This window comes from Apis laboriosa, unplaced genomic scaffold, assembly GCF_014066325.1.
Source record: "Apis laboriosa isolate Shangri-la unplaced genomic scaffold, ASM1406632v1 scaffold35_cov144, whole genome shotgun sequence".
Taxonomy (NCBI): Eukaryota; Metazoa; Arthropoda; class Insecta; order Hymenoptera; family Apidae; genus Apis; species Apis laboriosa.
The window spans coordinates 1541092-1566316 of NW_025222966.1; the positions used below are offsets into that span (position 1 = coordinate 1541092).

A 25225-nucleotide genomic window follows, 5' to 3' on the forward strand; every position below is an offset into this window, starting at 1 on the left:
CAACTATAAGTAATTTCTCATTTATTAGTTACCGAATCTCCGCACTAGCTTCGCCACCAGGATTCGATGCGGAACAACGATAAATACCGTTATCCTCTAACGTGACAGCTTCGAGGGCTAAGACAGATCCGAGTAATCTGGTCCTTGGTCCAGAAAGTACCAGCATCGGCTCGGAACCAGTTTGTGCATACCATCTGAAAATCATCGGATCGTAAATTATATGGTCATGCATAAAGAATATTTCACTCGTGTGATAATTCGAAAGAAATATTAAATTCGTTCGGAAGATTTAGAGGCTATAAAACTTGAAAATACTTATTATGAAAATACTTATATTGAAAATACTGTTTATAGTTACGACTCGCCAAATTTGTTCTGAACATTTGAATTATATTTTCGTTAATCGATTTTTCTTGTTAAATATTGTGAAGTTTAGAGTAATGTAAGTTTCTAAAATATATATTATTCATTCAATTATCTTTTTCTTGTGAAATCTTTTAATGAATAATAGGATTATAAATTTGAGATCTTATTTAAAAAAAATGAATACTAATATTAATAACTGTTAAATTTTAATAACAAAAATAATTGAGATTTTTCGAGTTTAAAAGATTGCGATTTGTCTTGTATATAATAATAAATAAATTTATATAGTTTAAAGAAAAGAAAAAGAAGAAAAAAGTCAAATAAATTTTTAATTTTTTTCTACCTACATTTTGCTCGCTCAATCAATTTTGAAATATTCTGTACCCATATAATATCTCTAATTTACACACCACTTCAGACTATTTTCAAGCACCAATTAAAAATACCCATAAATTACGAAACTAACAAACAATTCCGAAAATTCAACTGCGATAAATTTCCTCCCGTAATCCTAATTAATTTAACGTCATTTCGCCCACTCGGCCAGCATAATATATCATCCAATTGCATTAACCGAACCTGAAATTGAAATCTCTTTGCGATATAACGTACAATTCGCCAAACTCTATCCTGAACATTCCTCGTTCGAAATTTCCCAAACTCACCCAAAAATCCTTTGTTAGCGGGATGCAAAATAGGTTCTGGCATCGTTCCATACTGTTGTACGATTTTCCTTCGTGGCGAAAAAAATTTTTCAAATATCGCGCGTGGACTTTTCGAGGTTAACACGGTTTGCATGATTGCAAGTTAATGCCCTTTCATTTGCCATTTGAAACTTCTCCCTTCTCTTATGGCCATGAATAATTTTTCATCGAAAGGCAAAACGAATCAGGCAAAAGGATGGGTGGTGAAAGGGGATGAGCTTTAATTTCACTGGCTTTCGGGCACGACGACCTAGAAACGATATCAAGTCGCATCCACCGCGACTTTTATCCCAGCATTTATCCCAGAGATTCCTCGCTTTCTTTCCCAACTTCTTGACAGTTTTCGATCGAGGCATGTACGTTGGCTCAAACCAACTCTGAGAGATCTCTTCCTCCCCTTTTCCTCCTCTTTTCGTTTCCAAGAACTTTTTTTCTCTCCTCTTCCTTTTTTTTTACCCTCTTCTCCTTCTTCTCGACCTTTTCTTCGATTTCTCTTCCTTCCTCCTTTTCTTTCAGTTTATCCTGAAACGTAGTTTCTCGCTTCTTTGCCCGTTCTTGGATTTCAAGGTACGTAACAATCTTGGTTTCCTTGGGGAATTTTGGCCTCTAATCGCAGGGAAAGTTATCGGCGATAAGAGGGTAAGAAATTAACGTTGAAACTCGTCTAGTAGATCAGTTTTTCGTTTCTTCTCCGGGTGTTAAGATAGCACTCGTCGAGTCGAAAACTTTTTTGTTTATTCGAATGTTTGAATTCCTTTCTCGAAGGACTTTCCCTTTTCGAAGAAGATAAATTACATTATACGTGATCAGTTTTGATGGTAAATATGTACAATTTCATTTTGTATACAACATACTGTAACTAAATTAGACTGGTAAATTGGAATTTGTTTGTTGTGTGAAATTGCGCGTTCCTAGTTTCGATTGATTACTTACGTTTTGAAATTATAAACACAGAAACGCAATAATTTGTAATAATTTGTAAGATGGATTACAATGTATTTTTTAATATCTTTTTTAATTTTAATTAATAAATGTAAATGATTATTAAGTAATTATTTATAGTGAAAAATTATATATATATAGTTCGGAAAAATTTTTAATTTAAATTTGATAAAAATTACCATATTAAAGGCAAAGTGCGAATATTTTTTATAAATTTAAAAAAATTTAAGTTATATCTCTTAAATTAAATATCTCTTAAATTTAAATTTAATAATTTTTTGCTATAAATAAATGAATAGTTTAATCGACTAATACTGTATTGATTATTAAAAAATATAATTGTATTTAAAGAAACAAAATTTTTTTTTTTATCTTGTAATAAAAAATAAAAAATAATAAAAAATAATAAAAATAACATTAAATTATATCTCTTTCTATATTATATATTTCTTTCTATATGTAACTTTTATTGAAATAATTTTTTATATAACAAATAATTTATGAATTATTCGAAAAGATTGTATTAAATGATTTATTTTATATAGATTTATTTTTATATTTAATACATTATAATTCTATTTTTGATTATTTATAAGAAAAATTATAATTAAGTTTATTATTCTGAGAAAATTCTGAAAAAATACAAATTCAGGATTCTATTTGATAGGAAAACAACGAAAGAAAATTTTAAATGATACAAAAATATGGATGTTTATCTTGATTTTATAGAGAATATTTCTACTACAATATAACATAATATACATTTATAATATACAACATAATATACAACATATATACATAATATACAATTTGTTTCATATATATTCGATTATATTTGTATTATGCATTGTATTTTATTTTTAAATTATGAAATTAACATTATAAAATAAAACAATGAATACTTATTAAATATATATACATTCGAATTACATCTTTTTTGCTCAATTTTAAAAAAATTTTATGTAAATTATAAACAAACTTTTATTTTTTTATTTATACATATATTTTTTAATTTTCTTTTAATTATTCCAATAAATTTATTCTTCCATACAGAAGATAAATATTGTATTATTTTTCTAAATAATTTTTCATCGAAAAATTCCATTTTCGAAAAATCTTTTTTCTTCAATAGTTAATTTTAAATAGCGAATTTTTTAAACGAAAAACTTTCATTTTACGATTGTATAAAAACCATTTAAAACTTTTAACGCTGTCCAAATATCTTTTCATCTTCTCGTTCATTATACTCTTTCATTATCATAAGAAATATAGTAGGTATGTGTTCTTATCTTACTTTTCCCTAAGGTAAAACTTCGACCGCATAAAACAAATCTCACTATTGATCCCATTCATAAATTTGCACTCGAGTCTAAATTACGTGGCCATTACGATCCCTAGCTCAAGTTATTTCGCTCGAATGGATTAATATCGTAGAAGCACGTTCAAGCATGTCCAAAAACATCTTGGCACATTGTGTTGGTCACTTGTATCGATATATCCCTTCAGATGTTTCTTGTCTCTTCTATCTGCTCGTTCTATCTTGTCGAGAAGAAGAAGATCCAGAAATTTCGAGGTCCAGAAATTGAGAGAAAAAATGTTAGAAACAAGACTTCTCTGAAGATCTGATGAGAAACATGAAGTTTTCGATTGTCGCGAGGTTTTCTTCGAGGTTTCTTTCTGTTTTTATTTCAAAATCTTGTCTAGTTCTTATTTTTCTATTTATCTTCTACTTCGAATATTTCTTCAATTCTGTCTTTGATTGTCTTTTCATTCGTTTTTATTTCGATCTCCTTTTTGAGATAACTAAGAAATGCATATCACAATTTTTTTGGGATTATAGAAAAGGATTAAAGTATATCTCGCTTTTATGCGCTTTTTCGTGTTTCTTTCCTCTTATCTTTTAACATAAGAGAATTTTTTTTTAGGATCGAAAAAAATATTATTTCTAAATTTAATTCATTTTTGTGTTTGTTATGTAGATAGTATCCATGTATATAACAATGTTTTATTAATTATTATTATATAATTAAATTATTAAATTATGTTAAATTATTCCTTTGTAATTATATTATTTGAGATGGAGAGTGATTTAAAGGAGATGATTCAGTTGTGAAATTGTTATATTGTATAATATAATATATTATATATAAATATAGATCCGAAAATTCTTGTTTTTTTAGATTTTTTGTTTTTGTTCACTTCGAAATCTTATATGAATAACTGTGTATTAGTAGTTTATTATCATAATATGTATATATATAAAATTATAAAAAGAGAAAAAGCTACCGAGCTAATAAGTTAATTTTTAATTTTTAATAAATTATATAAGTAAAAAATAATTATTATATATTCTATATTTAATAAAATGATGTTCAATTACTCTTAAATAATTAAAGATAATTTATAATATATATGTATGAATGTAATAATAATTGAATTATTTTAATATTTTCCATATTAATCAATTAGTCATGGAAGTTGATTATAGATATAATTTATAATCTTATTGCAATGTATCTATAATTGCATTGGTACTTTAAGAAATTTTAAAATATTTATTTAACATTTATATTGGTTTAACTGTATAAATTGTAAAAACATAAAATCTTTATTATTTAAAAATGCAATCACATCAGAAATAAATTGTTGGAATTTATATCTTTCTATATATTGAAAATATTATTTGAAATTAGAGATGATTAATATTACTTTCAGGAACTTCTAGTTAATCGATGTTCCGAATGAACATTTTTGGAATACTCTGTATACATTTTCGTGATATAACACAGTAATTTTATTAATGATTACTTAACGTACTTTTATATGCAATCAATCACGGTTTCTTCTATTAGCAATATATGATATAATAAATTCTTTTTGTGTGTAATTTCACAAATTCAATAATTTATATCTCATTTGTCGATCTTTTAAAGATTAATTTGTGCCAAATTGACTTTATTCTATTGCTTTATATATATGTTATCAAATTAAGTTTTATTCAATTAAGTTTAATTCAAAAACAACTTTTAAAATATACTATTGTATTCTATGTTTTAATTTCCTTTCTAGTTATTATTAGCCATTGGCACATCGCTTATAATATAATTGGAAATCATAAGAGACAAATTAAAATTTTCTAATTTTTATAAGAAAATAGCTTTAAAAATGGACTGAGAATTACTTTTGTATATAGTTATGATCAAAGTAATTTATGAAATCTCAAAATATATTTTAAATTTTTTCCTTATTTAATTTTTTTACATATCAAAGTACTTCATTTTATACATTAATTTACTATATCACGCAGAATTTAACTGTATAATATCGAAAGTTTTTTGTGAATAATTTAAAAATTAAAGTCAATTGTTTTATATTTGTTAGAAAAAAAAATATTTAATAATATTTCTGATTCATCGATAAATTGATCATTCATGAAATTGATAATAAATAAAGAAATAATTTTTTAACAAATTGTCCTATTTTTTTAAATTTAATCTTAAAAGACAAAAAACTAATATTGTTCAATTTCATTAAATTTTAATAAAATTTGCAAAATTTATTTAACGAATTCAATAATCAATTTTTTAAATAGAATTTTAATTCTTTTTTTAAAATTCATTTTAAAATCATATTTTTTTGCGATCGTTTATTCAATTATCTATTTGCAGATTAAAAATAAATTTCTATATTTTGCATTGAAACGGCAATCGTATCGATAGCAGAAGTTATATTTCTCCATAAACATTCAATTTACAGGAGATTCGTGTTTCCGTTTCCGCTGCTTTCAACTTATAACAATCCATGCCACACAATTATGCCATTAAATTTGTTTACATCGTTTGTAATAATAACATTAAATTTACTGACAAGTAAAGAGATATTGATTTTCAATTATGTATAATCATTTCCATGATTATTTAGACGTAAATTGAACGGTTTAATTTATATTTGCCAGTAAGTTAATCATTCATAAAACAAAAATATGATTATAGTAACAGTTAGGTATAGTTAACTCTAACACAATTAATTTATATTTAAAATTGTAATTAAATGAGTTCTAGAATAAATTAGAGAAATATAAAATATAAAAATATAAAAATATAAAAAAAAACAGATGATAAAAATAATCATATATGAGAATTTATTAAATTATGTTATATGATAATTATATTATGAAAATATTATATATAGGGTCGAAATTTTTCTATTATATCGTATTTTATTGTGTTTTCAAAACCTTCACAGTATCATATTATAATTATTATATATCTACTTTAATTTTTGATTAATTTGAATTCTTTTTTTTGGAATTTTATTGTGAGGTTTATGCATTGTTGATATATTGATGATTTTGCAATATAATAAAGCTTTTCAATATGAAATAATAAATATAATCCAAAAATTTGAAAAAAATTATATATGTTAAATTTCTGTTGTTATAGAGAATTCTTTTATTAAAAAATCTATCGAAATATATAAGATTTTGAAATTACTGATAAATCTATAACATTACTATTAACATAATAAAAGGAAAATATTTCGATATAATAAATAATAAGTAAAGAAGAATAATTTCAAATTTTTAGTTAATATTACATTTAAAAATTATATTTAATTGATATTGGATTTAAAATAAAAATATTTAATTAAAAATATAGTATTTAATTAAAAATATTTAAAAATCTTATAGCGAGAGAAAGATAAATTCATATTTATTATCTTTAGAAATTGAAAATTTTTTTTTAAATTTTGCTTTAATCTTAAAAACATTAATTAAAATATTTTCATACAAGAAATTATTTCATCGGTAAATTTTTATTCCAATTCCTACTGACTTTTGAATTTTAGATTTGTTTCTAATTTGCATCAAATAGTTATTTTATGTTGATCAATATGTGAACAATAAAATAAAATTTATTGTTGTTTTATTAATCAAAAATATATCGATATTTTTTAAACTTTAAAAAATAATATAATTCTATATTCATATTGTAAAAAAAATAATTTTGAAGATATTCAATTTATAATAAATCGCTCATTTCTTATTTGATCTACATAAAATTTATAATGCATCATATACATCGTTATCAGACATTAATACTCTCTATTATCGATCGATAACCATCATGATCAAACCTCATGAAAACTATTACTTTATTGCTCTATCGGCTCTATTTGTAGTATCAATCACTGAGCATTTTCAAGTCCCATGATCTCGTAGCGTTATCTATACTACCAAATATAACTAACAAATCGAGCACTTCTTTTTGTATAATAATAATGTTGGAAATTGACTAATATTATGCATTTCGGTGTTCATGCAGGATCTTGATGAGTGTTGAATTTTTTAATTTTTTTGGATTTCTGTCAATCTATGATTTTAAACAAATTATTATTATTTATTATCGAACGATTATACTCTGTGAAACTTGAAGTTTGAAAATTCTATCTATATATTATAGTATAATACTATATAATCTGTATATAGTATTAATATTATATATTATAGTATTATCTGTATAATAATAAAATAAGATTTATTCTATTATTCAATTCTACTATTAGTTAATATTAATCAAATGTTTTATATTATCGTAAGTTAATTTAAATAATAAATAATCAGTTATATATGTTCTTAAAATAATTGAAATTTCAATCATGATTCCTACTATCGTAACAGTATCTGTAACAGTAGATCATAATTTGAATTCGATAGCTTTTATTATCAAATAAATACATATTTGTGTTATAATATACACCAAACAATTCAGAATATTTCTTTACATAATAATTTAAAAATAAATGCTTCCCTTTGATATAAATTTTTCATTTATATTTAAAATATTAATTATCTCAATAGGTTTTAATTATTTAAAATAAAAAATTGTGCAAAAAAGATAAGATAATTTAAAGCTTAAAATAATTAATCTTCTTGGATAAAAATACTCACCGATATTCGGGAGTAGGGCAAGCCTGCGCCACACACACTAATGACGTTGATTCATCTTGAGCGACATGAACAACTCCAGAGTTTTCAAGTATCACCGGTGGCATCACTCCTCTATGATCTGCAAAAAAATTTTTCGAGATGGTCGATTAATGTACGAGGGTAATTGGGAAAAATCTCAGCAATTTCCGGAAGATGAGAAAAATTGGCCTGTTGATCGAAGTGAAAATTATTACCTGCTATCCTTACGTTGGCCACGGAACTCACGACCACCTGCCTCGTGAGACGATGCATCGTTCGACACCTGTAACCGTGTATTTGATCGCTGAATTCCAAACTGTGGACCAGAAGTTCACCGGTTGGTAGAAGATGAAACTTGCCGTCTGAAATTCAAATAATGGAAAGAAATTTTATGGTTTCGTATATTTTATGATTGATTATTGGAATAGTTTGATTTAAATTTAAATTTCATTCAAAATAAAACATACGTTAAACATACGTAATCATATTTATTTATTTATTTATTTATATATATTTATAGTATGTAATTTCATTATTATGAATGGTCTATATTTGTCATATATCCTTGTATTATATAATGAGTATCATTCAATAATATATATTCATTTTATCATTACAGCATTACATAGAATTTAATTTAATGAGAACATTAGTGAGGACTTAAAAGTTTTTAAATTATTCTTATTTTTTAAATTCTTTTGTATTATAATTTATAAAAAATGAAATTTTTCCACATTTATTATTTTTTTTTTTGGAAAAATTATTACAAAATATAAAAGAAAAAATATATTTTCATATTTGAAAAATTGATATATGAGAAATGTATTAATTTTTTCTATGAACAGCAGAGCAATGTAATACTTTTTATCTATTATTTTAAATTAGTTTTAGATATCGTGTCATTTCTTTGATACGATAACGAAAAATCGACATATGATAGATCGAATCTGTTATATATCCCTGACCTTTTTTTGATTGGCAAAAATGCGTTATGACATATCACAAAGTAACGTTTCGTGTTCACAATCTATATTGATATTTAATTATTTTTTGATACGAACTTTCTAGGTTTTATCATAGATATTTAGTTTTTTTTATAAAAATTTTGGAAAAATTATAAACTAAATATTTTTTTTTTGATAATAAAAATTATTAGTTTCTCTAATAAAATTTTTTTAAGTTCTATTAATTCAAAATAAAAAAAATTTTAAATTATCTTAATTCATAATAAAAATGGTAATATTGTAACCATTATCATATAAAAAAGAAATGAAAGATTTTCTTTTTTTATCGTTTCTTTTATATTTTCATAAACTCTTAAAAACTTTATTATTAATAAAACACATTATTTCATTGTTACGAAATATTATTAATATAATACATTATTTTCCATCTCCAAGTTTTTATTGAGACTTTTGAATGACAATTCATTAGATATTGAATTCATTAGATCACATTTCATTACATTGAATAATTTAAAATTTTCTATCATAAATATTTGAAATTTTATTAAATCTTTGAATCATTTTCTGAAAAATGTTTAACAATGTTTTTTATATATTTATTAAATGTTTTTATATATTTATATTCTTTTGTTAAATAGATGAAATGATCGCATTTAATTAAACATTTTTTATTAATAAAAAAAAAATCTTTTTATCAATTATATTACTAATATCGCGATATCGAAGATAATATTTGACTCATGATTCACGTAGACATAATTCACATCGAGAAGCTTTCATCACCAGGGAATAGAAACAGCACATAAGGGCAAACTATGTTCCAATTGCGAAAACGACGAAGGCTATCGCCCCTCGGTATTAAACGCGATTATATCATCCTCCGGGTGATATAAAATAATATTTCAAATGTGAATTATTTAAAGGAAGGTATAGCAATCGTACCATTTATTTCGAAGATTAAAATAATTTATTGGATGGTATATATTAGAAATAAAATGTTTCGTGATCAATAGGAAAGATTTCATGTAGAAATTTCATATATAAGAATATATTCGTAGTTAATATATTCGTAGAATAGATTTATTTTAGAGGTCATACAAAATTTATGTACAAATAATACTAATATTAATGATACTTTTAATCTCGCTCTATTTCCGTCTCGTTTTATCTAATTTCAATTGCTCATAACTTAATAGCTTTAATCAATATTGTATATAAATTTTTGTGTTTTTTGTTTTGGCCTGTAGAATTGACTCTTCTGATCAGAAATATTGTATACTGGAATAATTTTGATCTGATAATTTTATATTATTAAAAGAAATATATAAAGTAAAAAAAATGTTTTGAAATATATCAAAATATAATGAAATATAAAAATATTAGAAAATAAAATAAAATTTTTGACAAAGTTAATATAAATCATTAAATATTCAAAGAAAATTTAAAAAATTATTTGCATATTCTATAAATCCAAAATAAAGAATTATTTATACATTTTTTATAAAAATTTACTTTAATCGATTTTCTTATTAATAAATAATATATTTTAAATAATTTAAAATGTTAAAAATTTTATTTTAATAATCACAATTTCTTTTTATTCCTCTATTAGGCGAATTTTATGTTTATTTTTTTTGTAAAATTTACGATTCATTTTATTATCAGATATAAAAATAATTACAAAATTTTTAAAAATTATTGACAAAATTATTTAACAAAATTATTTTATTTAAAAAAAAAGTTATTTTAATTTATTAACATATAAATAAATTTATAAATTACACTTGTAAATTAAATTTGTTTTTTAACTTATTGTAAATTATATTCAGTATATGAATATTTCTGGAAATATTTTATGCATCCTATTCAGCAAATCTAATATGATTCATGGATTTCTGGGAATTCACAGTTCTCATATATGCAATTGAAAAAAAATATATGACATTTACCGCTTTATTATTTTAATAATTATTTTTAATAATTCTCTAAATTTATCTTTCATTGTATATTTGAAATTTGTACTACTATTGTATTATTATTTTGAGATATTTAACGTATTACGTATTATTTAATGTTTTGTTACTATTGCCAATGATCTACCCCATATTATAAAAATGTATATATTAAAAATGTATAATTATAAAATAGAACGATGAAAAAATAATGTATTGTTAAAATACACTTTACTCGCTCTGTAATTGGCTAATAACTCGTTAACAAAACCATAAAGAAAGCAAAGGAAAATCACCTTAGGAATCTTTAATTAACCGATGTTCTAACATTTTTGGATTGTTCCGTATATTTTAAAGCATGTATTCTGGAATGGTATCTAAAATTAATTAATTTATGTTTAATTATAAATTTTTCTTATAGAAATATATTTTTTATATACATAATAAACATATTTGAAAATTGTTTAATTTTCAATTATTATAGCGTATTTGTAGATTCTTTTTGAATTGCTTATTCAAATTGATTCGTTCTGGGATTATTTTAAAAAATATTCTATTATAAATTTTTCATAAATAGCATCAAATAAAATATATATTCATATAAAAATTTTTCATTATTTTCAAATGTAAAATCAGTGTTTGAAATAAAATATTTTCCATTTATCATAGCATGACCAACTATAGCATAGCATATTAAAATTTCTTTATTATTCATATCTGACGCGATAATTGGTTTCAATATTTTAATAAAAATTCGGTGCGTGGATTTGGAATTATTTTTAATAACTAGCATATCATGGATGCATACTATTGCCAACATTTCGTAACATTTTCGTCGACCGGTTTTATCGTAACGATAATTATGCTAATTCTAGAATTTCTAGCGATCTATTTTGAATGACTGGCTGAGATACAATCTTGTCGTTCTTGCTCTGTGCAGCTTAAAGCTCGTGCTCGTTCCTTAGATAAGCTCGAGCAATGTTAATGAGGGTAATTATCCTAAATATTTGCAGTCGTTTCGCGAAACTCGCGGTCACGGTTAGAAATCTTTAACATAGTTCACGAATGCATGATTATCTTACAGCGAAGAGATCGTTTTCTAGTTTCATACTAATTTCATTTTTGTTTCTTTATTGCTTATTGTCTTTTTTGTGTTTTCTTCTCTTTATTTTTGCTTGTTTATTGTTTCAGTACTTTCTGATTTTTAACTTATATATTTTTTAACTTTTTTCTTCATTTCAAGGTATTTTTTACTAGAATAATTGTTGAATTTCTTTCTTACTCTTGTTGGCTCTGTTCTTGGCGTTATCTTTTCTTCGTCTCTAATTTTGTTAATTCTTTTTTCATAATTTTATTTTTCGCTTTTTGATTATTTCTTTCGTTTAATATCATTTCTTTTTATATTTATTATATTTATGTAATTTCATTATTAATATATCTTTATAGTTTCTATTATTTAATTATTTTTGTTATTAATATTTACATTTTATTTTTAATTATTGATAATATTTACATTTTCTAACATTTCACTATTAAATATATTTTTATTCTTTTTATTAATTTTTTTATTTGTTCAATCTCTCATTTTTAAATTATTTATTTTTCATCTCATTTCTAAAATAATAAAATTAATAAAATTTCTATTTTATTATTACTATTCTATTTTATCATTTTTTTTCATTATTTTCAATTTTTTACGAGCTTTATTTTTTTATTATTTTTTATTTTCTCATCTTTTTAAGTATTCCTATTCTTTATTTTCATTTCCTAACAAAATAAAATTTTTTATTTTTTTATTTTTTTTTTTCTCATTTTTTATTTTTTTCATTTATTTATTTATATTTATATATATTATTTATTATATATATTATATACATATTATTTATATATATTATATATATTATTATACATATTATTTATTATATATTTTTCATTATAACAATATTTTCCTAATTTTATTTTAATAACTATGTTTATAATGTTTTATATTTATTTTTGAATATCCAGTTTCAATAAATAAACAGATTTCTAATATTAAAAATTTTCGAATAAAATTGATATAAAACTATTTTGAAAATACATACATATTTTAACCTAATAATCCTTTCATATTTTTCTCTCCAATAAATTTTATCCTTTTTAATCCTTTCCTTGATTTTTCATTCTTTTTATGATATTACTCACTCCTCCTTTCCCCCGTTCTATTTCTCACTTTTCTCTTTCCATTATTATCATCCTTGCCCCAAATTTCTTCCATTTTCACGACCACTCACCTCTATTCCTCTCACTTCACGACTTTCTCTTCACCCTTGCCATTTTCCTCTTACGTCCTTATCCCTTCAATTTTTTTTCCCCTTTCCTTTCTCGCTTTTGGTTTTCCTTTCTCCTGTTTTGTTCTAAAGCTACTCAACATTTCTATCCAAGACTCTCCATACACGTTATTGCGTCTAGGTGCTAAACCAAATTCGCCAAGAGACATTAGATCAGCTAAGACTGGCTGAGATAAGCGGCCTCCTAAATAGCGATTGTCGGCCAAGTCAGCCGACTTGGATAGGTTATGTAATTTCGGTATCACACTCGATGCTGCTACCTATACCCTGCCTGTTCGGATCTATTCAACATGGATATACCACGTATGTACACGGGGCTATATACGACCGATGTACATAGAATATATACCACAAGGGGAACCGTTGGTGACTACCTCGAATTACGTGCAGTCTGACCATAGCGCTATTAGTAAGATGGATATGTTACGCTTACGGAAATATAGTGCTCACCGAAGGAGAACAAAGGCGTTGTAATATTATTTAGGCCGCAAGAAATATGAGACGTGCCTGTGAAATTTATATCATGTACGAATGCGTCGCTTCAAGGTTGATTATGTGAGTAGAATTTGTAAATATATTTGTATATGCATTTTCATTAAAACGAAAAGAAAAGAAGTTGAATATGAGTTTTGAGTATTCAATTGTTTGTGATAAATGAGAAAAATAATTTTTTTGAATAAGTTTGATATAAATTATTTATCTTGAAGAATAGAAAGTAATAAATATTTTATAAATAATTTCTTTTTTAAAATACAAAATTGTTAGAAAGAAGAAGATTAAATAATTTTTAGAATTATAACAATAAGAAATGTTTGAAATTATTTATTGCATGATGTTAAATAGTAAAAGAAAGATAAATAATTTTTATAATTATATTGGAAAGATGAATGAAAACTAATTTAGTAAATAGATGAATGATATTTGCATAATATTAATATGTAAAAGTAATTAATTTTATATACTTTACATATTTTGATATGTTATAATTGCAATTTAAAATACTAATGTTTTATAATAAATTATATAAAATATTACAATATTATCATTATTAATAACTTTAATGAAAGAAAAAATAAAAAATACGTAAAATGTTTTTTAAAAAACATTTAAAGTATAACCTTAAAAAAAGTAAATAAAAGAAAAAAATTACAAAAAAAGAGAAATAAACAAGAATAGTCAAAACAAAACGATAAAATATCTTTATTTTATTTTGAATGATTCATTCTGTTGCAAAATTGAAATATCTTGTCTTCTTTTTTTTAATTAAATTTAATAAAAAACATTATATGAATCCTTTTACATTATTTGTCATTCGAATTCGAGCGATTAATTCACACAATTTTCTGTCGATTCCTCTGAAAAAAACGAACGACCAAATGAACACTTTCATTTAATCGACGAACGTTAAATTTACGCGCTCCATTTATAAACTTTTTCCGCTCTATTCACCGTAGTAAAATTTTCCATTCGAATGTTGAATTAAATTGCAAACAAAAAAAAATCTAAAAAAAGAGAAAGAAAGAAAAAATATGAAAAACCAAAAAAATAAAAAAAAAGTAAAGAAACCTAACAATGTGTTTGCACGTTCGGGACAATGAAACGGGGAACCGCATTGTATCGATACCGTTTTGTCTCTGCACATGTCTGCACTTTTAACGAGTTGTAAGCATGAAACCTTTCGAAGGTGTGTATTTAAACAATATCGTCGCACAAAGATGATTCAATTGGTGCGCTCGTACGCGGAGCAATTAAAACTTCTCGCTCGTTTCTCGCGACAATTTCGAGCATATAAATGTTCGCCAATCCTCTTTGGAAAAAATCGTTGCTTGTCGAAGAATTCGAGACAGTGGACATGGCGGTAATCCTTGTGTAAATGTGTACACGTGCACGGATGAAATATGCGTGTGGAATTAATTGCGTGCTGATCCTGATAGATGTATATATAGGGATAGATTTAACGGGAACATACAAGATATATAGGGTGTTCCAGAGATCAATTGATTTTAGATAATTTCAAATAACTTTTGTAAAAATTTTTATTTCACAACCTTGTCAATGAATTATATTATCGAAAGATATACCGTGACGATAGTATTGGGTATATACCGTCAAGTTCACACCGTCTTGAACTCTCAATATAACTTGATGATTTAAGGGTATTGAAATATTATATATATAGCAGGCGTTTTGTTGCCAAATGTATTTCATTAATAATGTGTTAATAAAAATAAAATCGAAATTTGTCGATTGATTTCTATATATATAAAATATCTTAAAATTATATTGATTTACAAAATATTTTTTATTTTTTGGAACATAAGGTTTATATGTAATTTTTTCTGTTGAATTAAAATAACTATTAAAATAACTTCCTATTTTTTTTAATGAGAGTTAGTTTTTTAATGAGATACAATTTAATATTTAATCATTCATATAAATTTGTGAAAGTGATAAATATTAATTTTCTGAAAAATTTGGGAAAAATTTGTTTAAATATGAACGTGATAATAAGAAAAATTCCTAAAGAAATCATTTGTGAAAATTGTAGAATAGCATTAAATAGATATATACATTTTAAATAAAAAATAATAATAAAAAAAATATAAATAAAAATAATAATAGGTTAATATAATAATATAATATAATAATATAATAATATAATAATAAAAAATAATAATAGGTTTTCTTAGAATACAAAAATTTATTTGTATATATTTTTACTTTTAAATTAATTAAAGAAAGAAATTTTTCATGAAATATTACGTAATAAAAGAATTTTAATAACAAATAATAACAAAGATATTAAGTCATAAAAAGGCAATATTAAAACAATATTTTCCTAGGAAAGTTTTTCATTAAAAATTCTGATTGAATAGAAATATAAGAATTTAATGAAATTTTATATCAAAAAAGCTTTTTTAGATATTTATTTTAAAAAACAAAATAAGAAACTATCAAAATATAAATGTTCTGTAATTTGAAAACGAAATGAATGTATTACATAGAAGAAAATACATATATAATAGAAACATATATACAATGTAGACATGATTAAATGTAAACATGATTAAATATATAAACACTTTAAAGTCATCTTTATTATAGTACAAATCTATAAATTTTATTGAATTTTTGTTTATTGAATACTTTATGTAAATATATATATTTTACATAATATTGCTTAAAAATTTTTGCAAATCTAAAATGCATATAAAAATATATATTTATTAAAAATATATATTTTTATAAAATATTTTTATTAATATATTTGTAGAATATATTTATCTAGAGATTAAAACAAGAACAAAAAATATATATACAAAAACTGTTAAGATTTATTTATTTCATATAAAAAATTAATTATCTTATTTAATTGAATATATTAACTTATTTAATTAAATGTATTAAACATTTAATCATTTAAAACATAAATCATTTAAAAACGTATTATAATAATAAATTTATATTAAATGAAACGAGATAAAGATAGAGTAAGATAGAATGATATAACAGAAATATAATTTAATAAATAAGTTTCAAGCAATATTTTTACATACTAATTTTTATTTTTATTTATAGAATTGATTCTTCAAAATTACTTGTATATATAAAGAAAACAAGATTGTTAAGATACTTACTATTTATAATATTGCATTATTTAAGAAATTAAATTATAAAAATTCAAAAGAATAAATCGGAGAAAATTTAATAAAATATAAATAATATAAATAAGGATTTGGACATAAACAATATTTAAGTAAAAGTAAGAAATAAAGTATAAAAATCTGAATTTTTATTTATTATGTGTTCGTTCTTTGTAAAATTCGTTTTTTTGTACATTAAAGTTGTTAATATTGAATACATAATAGTTTCTAAAATAGATTATGTTATTTTTTCTAATTGTTAATTGGTGAATATAAATAAAAGTAAATTATCTCGTTTCATTTAATATAAATTTATTATTATAATACGTTTTTAAATTATTTATGTTAATACATTTAATTAAATAAGTTAATATATTTAATTAAAAAATTAAAATAAATGAAAATTTATAAAAAGAATAAATTTAAAAGGAATAGAAAAATTCAAAAAAAAAAAAAATAATAATGAAAATAAATTTAAGATTATTAAGATTACTTCATTAAGACAATTAATTTTAAAATTCTAAAAAGTTCTCATTTTGGCTATTCTATACGGCCATTCGATTTATTGTTGTTACTTGATTAATTTCTATTTCCATCACATATATCATTAATTTCTACAAGTTCTCGCATGAAAGATCATCATGATCATCGATTGTAACCAATGCTATAGAGTTGATCTAGTCAAAGGGTATTATAGATTAATGGGTATGAAGACAGTATCCCTGACAGCCGCTTGATCTGTGACAGTGTCTTCCGCATTTACCATCAGAGTGCTTTCCATCCCAATTCTCATAAGGTTTCGAATTCCATAATGTATATATGGTCTCCAATTCTATGAAATAGACTTTTCGTTTTGACAAACGCTAGCACGTTGAAAATTCGAATTTCTAAATACCTGATATGTTTTCTAACAAATAATAAATGAAACATGTTGAAAATTATGAGAGATTCATCGTATTAGAATGCTCAAAAATTGAGTTCACGAGTAATAAAAAATATATCATAAAATATGAATTTTGATGATGGATTATTAGATGGATTTAAATCTTTTTATGTGTCTAATTACAAATTATTATGATTTTCAAATAATTCATATATATAATTAATATATTCTTAATTAAAATAAGAATTTATAAATCTGTATTTACGATATATAATACGATACATAATTCGATAAATATATAATAATACGATAAAAATATAATTAATTATGTATAATATATAGAATGTACATAAAAGTATATCTACAATACATAATACTTCTATTTGTAAATCATTTAATAGTTATCAATACTTTTTGAAATAAAGACAAATAAACATTATGATCATAATATCGTATTGATATTAATTATTTATATTGTAAGAAAATATTATGTTTTAATAATTTTAATATAAATATAACAATATATGCAATATTATTGAAAAATTTAAATAGAGTAATTTACATATTATTATATTAAGATATTAAGATAAAATATAGATATTAAAATGATAGATAATTAATTAAGTAATTTTATTCTACCATACAAACTTAAAAAAACTAATTTAAAAAAAATATAATTTATCATAATATAAATACTTTTATTTTTTAAAATTTTATAAGATGGTATTATTATTTATACTTAGATGAAAGAAAGAATAATTATGATAAAGATATTAAAGTATTAAAGTATTAAAGGTAAAGATTAAAGTATATAAAAAACTTACATTAATAAGTTTATGTTTAAAATCAGGAAATATTCTAATAGATTGGAATATAAAATTGAAATAATAACAAATAATAATAACAAATAATTTTTTAATTTATTCAAATTCATTTTGGATAATAAGAAAAATTTATGAAAAAAAATTCAAAATCAAAATCAGTAACAAAAATATGTACAAATATTTAATAAATCTTTTATTAAAAATTAGAAAATTTTGTTAATTTTATTTTTATTAAAAATTAGAAAATCTTTTATTAAAAATTAGAAAATTTTGTGCTATTTTTATAATTTTACGAAATAAGATCACAGACTCTTAATGTTTCAAAGAATATCGGTTAAGAACTACTGATGCAAAATTTGCAAAGTGATGATTCTTTTATTTTACGAGATTATAAAATGATAATTACACAAACATTCTTATTATATCTTTGTAGAACGAGAGAATATTTCTTAATATAAATGTTATAAATTAATAGAATATTTTAAAAAGTTTAATTATTCGATTGAAAATATGCATTTCTTCATAAAAACTAAAAAGTTGTAATAAAAATAAGATCAAACATTATACTTTTAAAGATATAAAACAAAGACCATTGATTAATAAAGTTTATTATATTATTTAAATAAGTATAATGTTCAAGAAAACCAATTCTACAAACTTTTTTTTCATATCCAGTCATTTATCTCGACTTTTAAACTTTTTATTCCTGTATTTTTAGATTCAATTAACAATTAGGAGAGATTATACTATATTTTACTTCAAAAGTTTTATATCTTTTATCTAAAAGAGTCATTACTTAATTCTTTCATTTAATTATCTTTATTAGAAAATCATTGAATTCACTAGATATTACATTTCAAAATCACTGTTCTTTTTAAACCTCGATTTAATTAATAACATTGATGTAAATTTTATTTTATTTTATTATATTATTACATATTTATTAATATACATTGTAAATTACTAAAAACTAATTGATATTTGTCTTTCAATTCGAATTAATCATTAACATTTCTATATATATGTAATAATATATAGAAATATATAGAATAAAAATATATATATATATATGTAAACAAAAAAATTTATTATTACAACTTTCTTAAAATTAAAATCGATAATATTTCATATTATTTCATATTATACGTCAAAATATTTATTTTTTACAAACTTAAAACACTAAGTTTAAAAAAAATACCATATTAGGACTATGTTAAGCGAATAATATCGTAAAAATTTTAACGAGGGAGAAGAACTGTAGAAAGCTTTTACATTAGAAAGCCGAGCAAGAAGGTCACGTTAAAAACAAAGCGACACGTAGGGAGAATTTTATGTAGCGCGCGATAACAGCAACGGGTGTGCGCCAATATCTTCTTGTCGAGGATGGTGCACGTTTTTACGTCGTCTTTTTGCACGGGCGCATAAAAGTTACGCTATTCCGATGTTCCTGGAAAACCGAACGACAATGGCCTCTTGGATACCAGCCAGATCTATATTTTTTTCTTCGGTTACGTTATCGATAATAATGAATATGTTTGTCTCGATGCAATCTTTCTGTACAATTATAAAATTTGTCGAATCATCGAGACAGAGAGAAATAAAAAGAAACGAGGAAAGATGATTTGTCAAAGAAATAATTTTCTGTTAATTTCAATGAGTTTAAAATATATTGTAAATATTTGAGAAATCTGTTATGTGTATATAATTGATGATCAATTTTAATTTTTCTCAAGGAGTTTTTTTTATTGTACATTAGATCTGTATTTTTCATGAATGATGATGATTATATTTATGTATTGATATTTATTATTTATAAAATTTTATACATATCTTATATATAGAATGTTCTAGAATTTTATCTTCTAGAAATTTTATTTTATTCTTTTAAAATAATTTTGACTTATAAAATATTCAAGTTGGATATTAATTTTAATGCCATTTAAAAAACTGATTTTATTATAGAAAATTATCAAATCATTTATTTCATCTATAATTATAAAATATCTATATTATATTAATATATAATATTATACAAGATTGAATATTTTTCTTTGAAATATAAAAATAACTTTTTGAAAAAATATAAAACAAAGAAGGTTTAGTGTTTTTTTATGATAATATATATGAATTTTTTATATTTTACTCGAAAAATGAAGGTGAATTTTGATTTTTTAAATACAATTCCATCCATAAAAAAAAAAATTAAATCCATCATATGAAAATATTAAAAATTTAAAAATATATTATGTCATATTCTTCAAGATTAGACAAAATCAAAAATCAAAATTAAAAATGAAACATTAATATAATTATTTATTAAATTTATTAATTAATTTTCTAACATCAATTATATTAAAGTGTCCCATAAGTTTCTTTTTTTTTGATACGAAATGAACATATGATATTTGTTATTTAAGATTAATTTATTGCATTATATATGAATCGTTTTGTTCTATCTTTTTCCATCCCTCATTATTTCCTTTTCCCAAAATTGTTCAGGCTTATTTGCAAAATATTGCTCGAAGTGCCTTTTTATTTCGCTTACGGATTGAAATCGTTTATCATGGAGAGAATTTTTTTAATAACAGGAACAACTAATAATCAGATTCCCTAGAGCAAAATCTGGGGAATACAGAAGATCCGATAGAATGTCCCAATCAATTTGTAACAGCTTTTCTCTTATAATCAATACAACGGTTTTGCATTTGTCATGATATCCAAGTCGGTTCGCCAATTTTGGCCGTTTTTTTACTATGGCGTCTTTCAATTTATCAAGCTAATTGCAATATTTTTCAAAATTGATTGAGAAAGGAGTTCATAGTAGATTACATTTTTCCAATCTCACCAAAAGGATAAAAGAATTTTCTCCGACTGAAGTTCAGGCTTTTGCGACAATTGAAGGTCTATTGTTCTTAAATCAATCATTTTCGATGCACATTTTGATATAAAGTCTCATCTTCAATGACAAGTCTCTTTAAAAAAGGATTTCTTTCATGTCGCTGGAAAAGGAAATCGCACATAAAGACGTGGTTCATAAAATCGGTCTCCGTCAATAGTAGAATCCAAACTTCACATCGATTGACATATTCCATCTTGGTCAAGTGATTATCTACCGTTTTCCTGGAAATGTTAGTGGCATCTGCTATCTCGCGCACACTATATCGCGGATTTTCAGCGAGCATGGCCTCGATAAAGTCCGTTTCGTCGTTGCTGGGCGGCCGCTGCGATCTTCATCTTTCAAGTCAAAATTGCCACCTCTAAATCTCTTAAACCAATTGTGGATATCATAATAGTTATAGCATCACTCCCGTAAATAGTACAAATCTCATCTTCAGTATCACTTACATTATCATCTTTTTGAAAGCAGAATTTCCGATAAAGGGAGGAAATAAGCAATAAAGCATAACATGCTGCAAATGTTTCTTTTGGCTATTTATATTGAAAGCTGTAGAAAAAAGTTTTAAAAGAGACTGTGTCACCAACGAAACGTACTTTAAAAAAGCTCTGGGATGATTGAAACCGATACCATAAATGGCTAATAGATAAAAATAACCAGTTAAAGTCATTTCTAACGTGATGCGAAAGAAACTTATAGGACATTCTAATATAATAATTAATTTGCTATAATTATATCATTAGTAATTTTGCAAAAGAGTACAAAAGATGCTCTTAAAAAATCTTAATGTTCTAATTTCAATGAAAAGTAAATTTCTTAAATTATAATAAGAAAATCATTCATCAAAATCACGCGTGCAAAAAACTTTTACAAGACAATCCAATTATTTTTCACATTATAATATATATTGAATTGTCTTAGTTTAGGACAGATTTGAATTTCCTTAATTATAATTCTTAAATTATAATTCACGAGATAATTAAATGCCAAAACAAAAAATAATTTTATGTATATACTCGAAAACTAAGACTGACCAGTTATATATACGAAAAAACTGTTTAAAATGTTCTTAACAACATTTTTCAAACTCATTGAAATCGTTTAGCATTTACATGTTGTCCCAGAGAAAGAAAAAGATACAAAAAAACAGGACCTAAAAACTCTGGGAGCAAAGAGAGATAGAGAGAACGAGAAACGACAGCAGAGACAGAGAGCAACGAGATACGTAGAAGGAAAATAATTACCGTGGAGAAGAGGAAAAGCGTAAATCGCGAAAAGATCGCGAGATCATCCTCAAACGGCGTTAACAACACCGCGTCGCGTCCAATTAAAAAGATTACTAATTAAGCTTACTAATTAATAGCGCGCGAACCGACGTAATATTACGTTTTAATTACCGGGTATCATCTTTTTCAATCCGTGTCGCTGCGGTGGTGCACGGTGGTTGAGGAGAGGGGAGGGGGGGGGGTCGGGAATAAAAAAGCAAGACCGTCCGACGACGTTCTTAAATCCAATTAATTTCTACGACTATTAATGAGCGAGCCGCTCGACCGTTACCGAGGTCGATGTCCTCCATGATCTCTCTCCGCGACCTACACTAACGCCTGCCGCGGGAAGAGGTGATGCAAGATTATTGTGGATATTAAATTTCACTGTACCGGCCTCTGCACGCCCCGTGGCCGGATATTAAATTTTAGTCCCAGTAAGCAACGCCGCCATCCGGGCATAATACTTCGCGTTACCTACGTGAAAATCGCCCTCTAGACCTCTTTTTGCCATCTCTCTCTCTCTCTCTCTCTCTCTCTCTCTCTCTCTCTCTCTCTCTCTCTTCTCCCTCCCCTTTTTCCTCGTCCAATGTAGCCGTATAATTCTTCTTGCTTCGTGCCTCGTGCACCTATCGGTTCGGTGTTACTGCATCTGCGCCCGTGAAATGTCCCTTGGGCTTTTATTGCTATCTCCTACCACACCGTTCCGCGGAATATTACATTTTGGCAGATAGGCGAAATTATCGATTATACGATAGCGCGACGCTTTTCACGTAGAATAATAGGGTTCGAGAGGATTCGCCGCAAAACCGAGCCATCGCGGCCATTAGTTGGCCGTATTCTTTCTGCCGCGTACACGAGCTTTCACGTGCATTTCAAGAGCATGGAATATAAGGGAGAGATCCTCTCGTTCTGATGTTTTTATGAATATAATAGAAGAGTGGAATTGTGGAGTAGAGGTGTGTATCTTATCGAAGATTTCTCCTTTGTTGGAATAATTGATAAGCGTGTAATATCGAAGAGGAGAATTTCCAATAAAGGGAGGAAATTATGGTTTTCTATTAAATATGGAACTTGTATAATTATAGAGAATTAAATAAATAATTTTCTTATTCTGTAATAATAAGTATACTTAAAATAAACTTAAAATATAGTTAAAGTATAAACTTTAAATAGTGATACATTTATAAGATATATTTATAAGATATATTTATAAGATATTTATGTATTAGAATATTACTAATTTTATACATTGTATAATTTAATACATTGATTATTACGTAACTAATATATTTATTTTATTATTTTATATTAATTTATTTATGAACAATATATATATTGTAAATTTTTTTGATTTGTATATAGCATATCATAAATATATAAATAATTTGGAGTAATCTAATAATTGATCTAATCTAATAATCTATAAGTTAATTCGATACTTTTTTAAAATAAAATTATTATTTATTTAAAAAAAGATTATAACTTTTACTTTTTCGATGATTTTGTTTTATTTTTCAAATTTTCAAATTCTCTGATAAAAAACAAAAAATGGCAGTTTTCATGTAACGAAATCATCAATGTTTTTTGTATATCTCTTTCAATATTTGAAAATATATCTGTCAAACGATATTTTGAATGAATGATTGACGAATAAAATACGTGACTAATCTGCCCGCGAGAAGATTTATTTAAATTTATTTTATAGTTCTAAAAACAAATATTTTTTTAAAATTTGATTTTTTACGTATTCTAAAAGATTTTTTCTTTGTCGATTCATCATTCTCACGAATCAGTTAGTGTTAATAGTTATTTGCATTGATAGTTTGAGAAATAAATCGTTCCTTTTTATATCTTACCAAATGAAAAATTATAAATGTTTAAATTAAACTTAAAGAGAGAAATCTAAGTAAATCTAATATTTCATTGTAAAATAATTTTTTGTGTGTTATAAATTCGTCGTATTATAATTGAATATAATGGTATCTGAGAAAGAATATATAAAAACAATTATAATAATCAATGTTAAATAAATTATCAATCAATTATTATTATTAATTTATCAATATTCCATCCGCATCAATCTACTAATTGTTATGAATGAAAGATTGAAATCATCGCGAAAAAAGATATCTTACCTCCTTGTAGCGAAGGATAAATATAAAAGGATGGTTCTTGCAACCAGGATACGACGCGCACCAAATCTTTCACGAAGCTAGGAACGACGCATCGCAACACCGCCGTGCAACCCCTAGACGCACCTCCGATCACTTCCACGTCGACTTTGTATGCTTGAGCCACCACTATGAATAAATAAAAATCAATTTAAATAAAATTAGATTTGTGCTTATGCTTGTATGTAAGGAGAAAAATTATCTATCTTGGTATAAATTTTATGAAAAATTATAAATTTTATTATTCTTTAGAATTATATTTTTGTCAATAAAATATAGTATCTTTATAAAAAAATAAAATCCAAAATATTT

The 25225-nt window shown here is 24.0% G+C and overlaps 1 protein-coding gene across 8 annotated transcripts in view; it reads right to left on the reverse strand.

Annotated features, from left to right (window-relative positions):
* LOC122715407 (Down syndrome cell adhesion molecule-like protein Dscam2) overlaps positions 1-25225 on the reverse strand; it is a 196705-nt gene that overhangs the window by 32559 nt on the left and 138921 nt on the right. For all 8 annotated transcript variants that reach the window (XM_043937567.1, XM_043937572.1, XM_043937571.1 and 5 more), the window contains exons 3-6: positions 24878-25042; positions 8196-8342; positions 7963-8080; positions 33-194 (exon numbers count right to left, since the gene is read on the reverse strand). In XM_043937567.1, coding sequence (XP_043793502.1) covers positions 33-194; positions 7963-8080; positions 8196-8342; positions 24878-25042 — 592 coding nt within the window. The remainder of the gene's footprint in view (positions 1-32; positions 195-7962; positions 8081-8195; positions 8343-24877; positions 25043-25225) is intronic.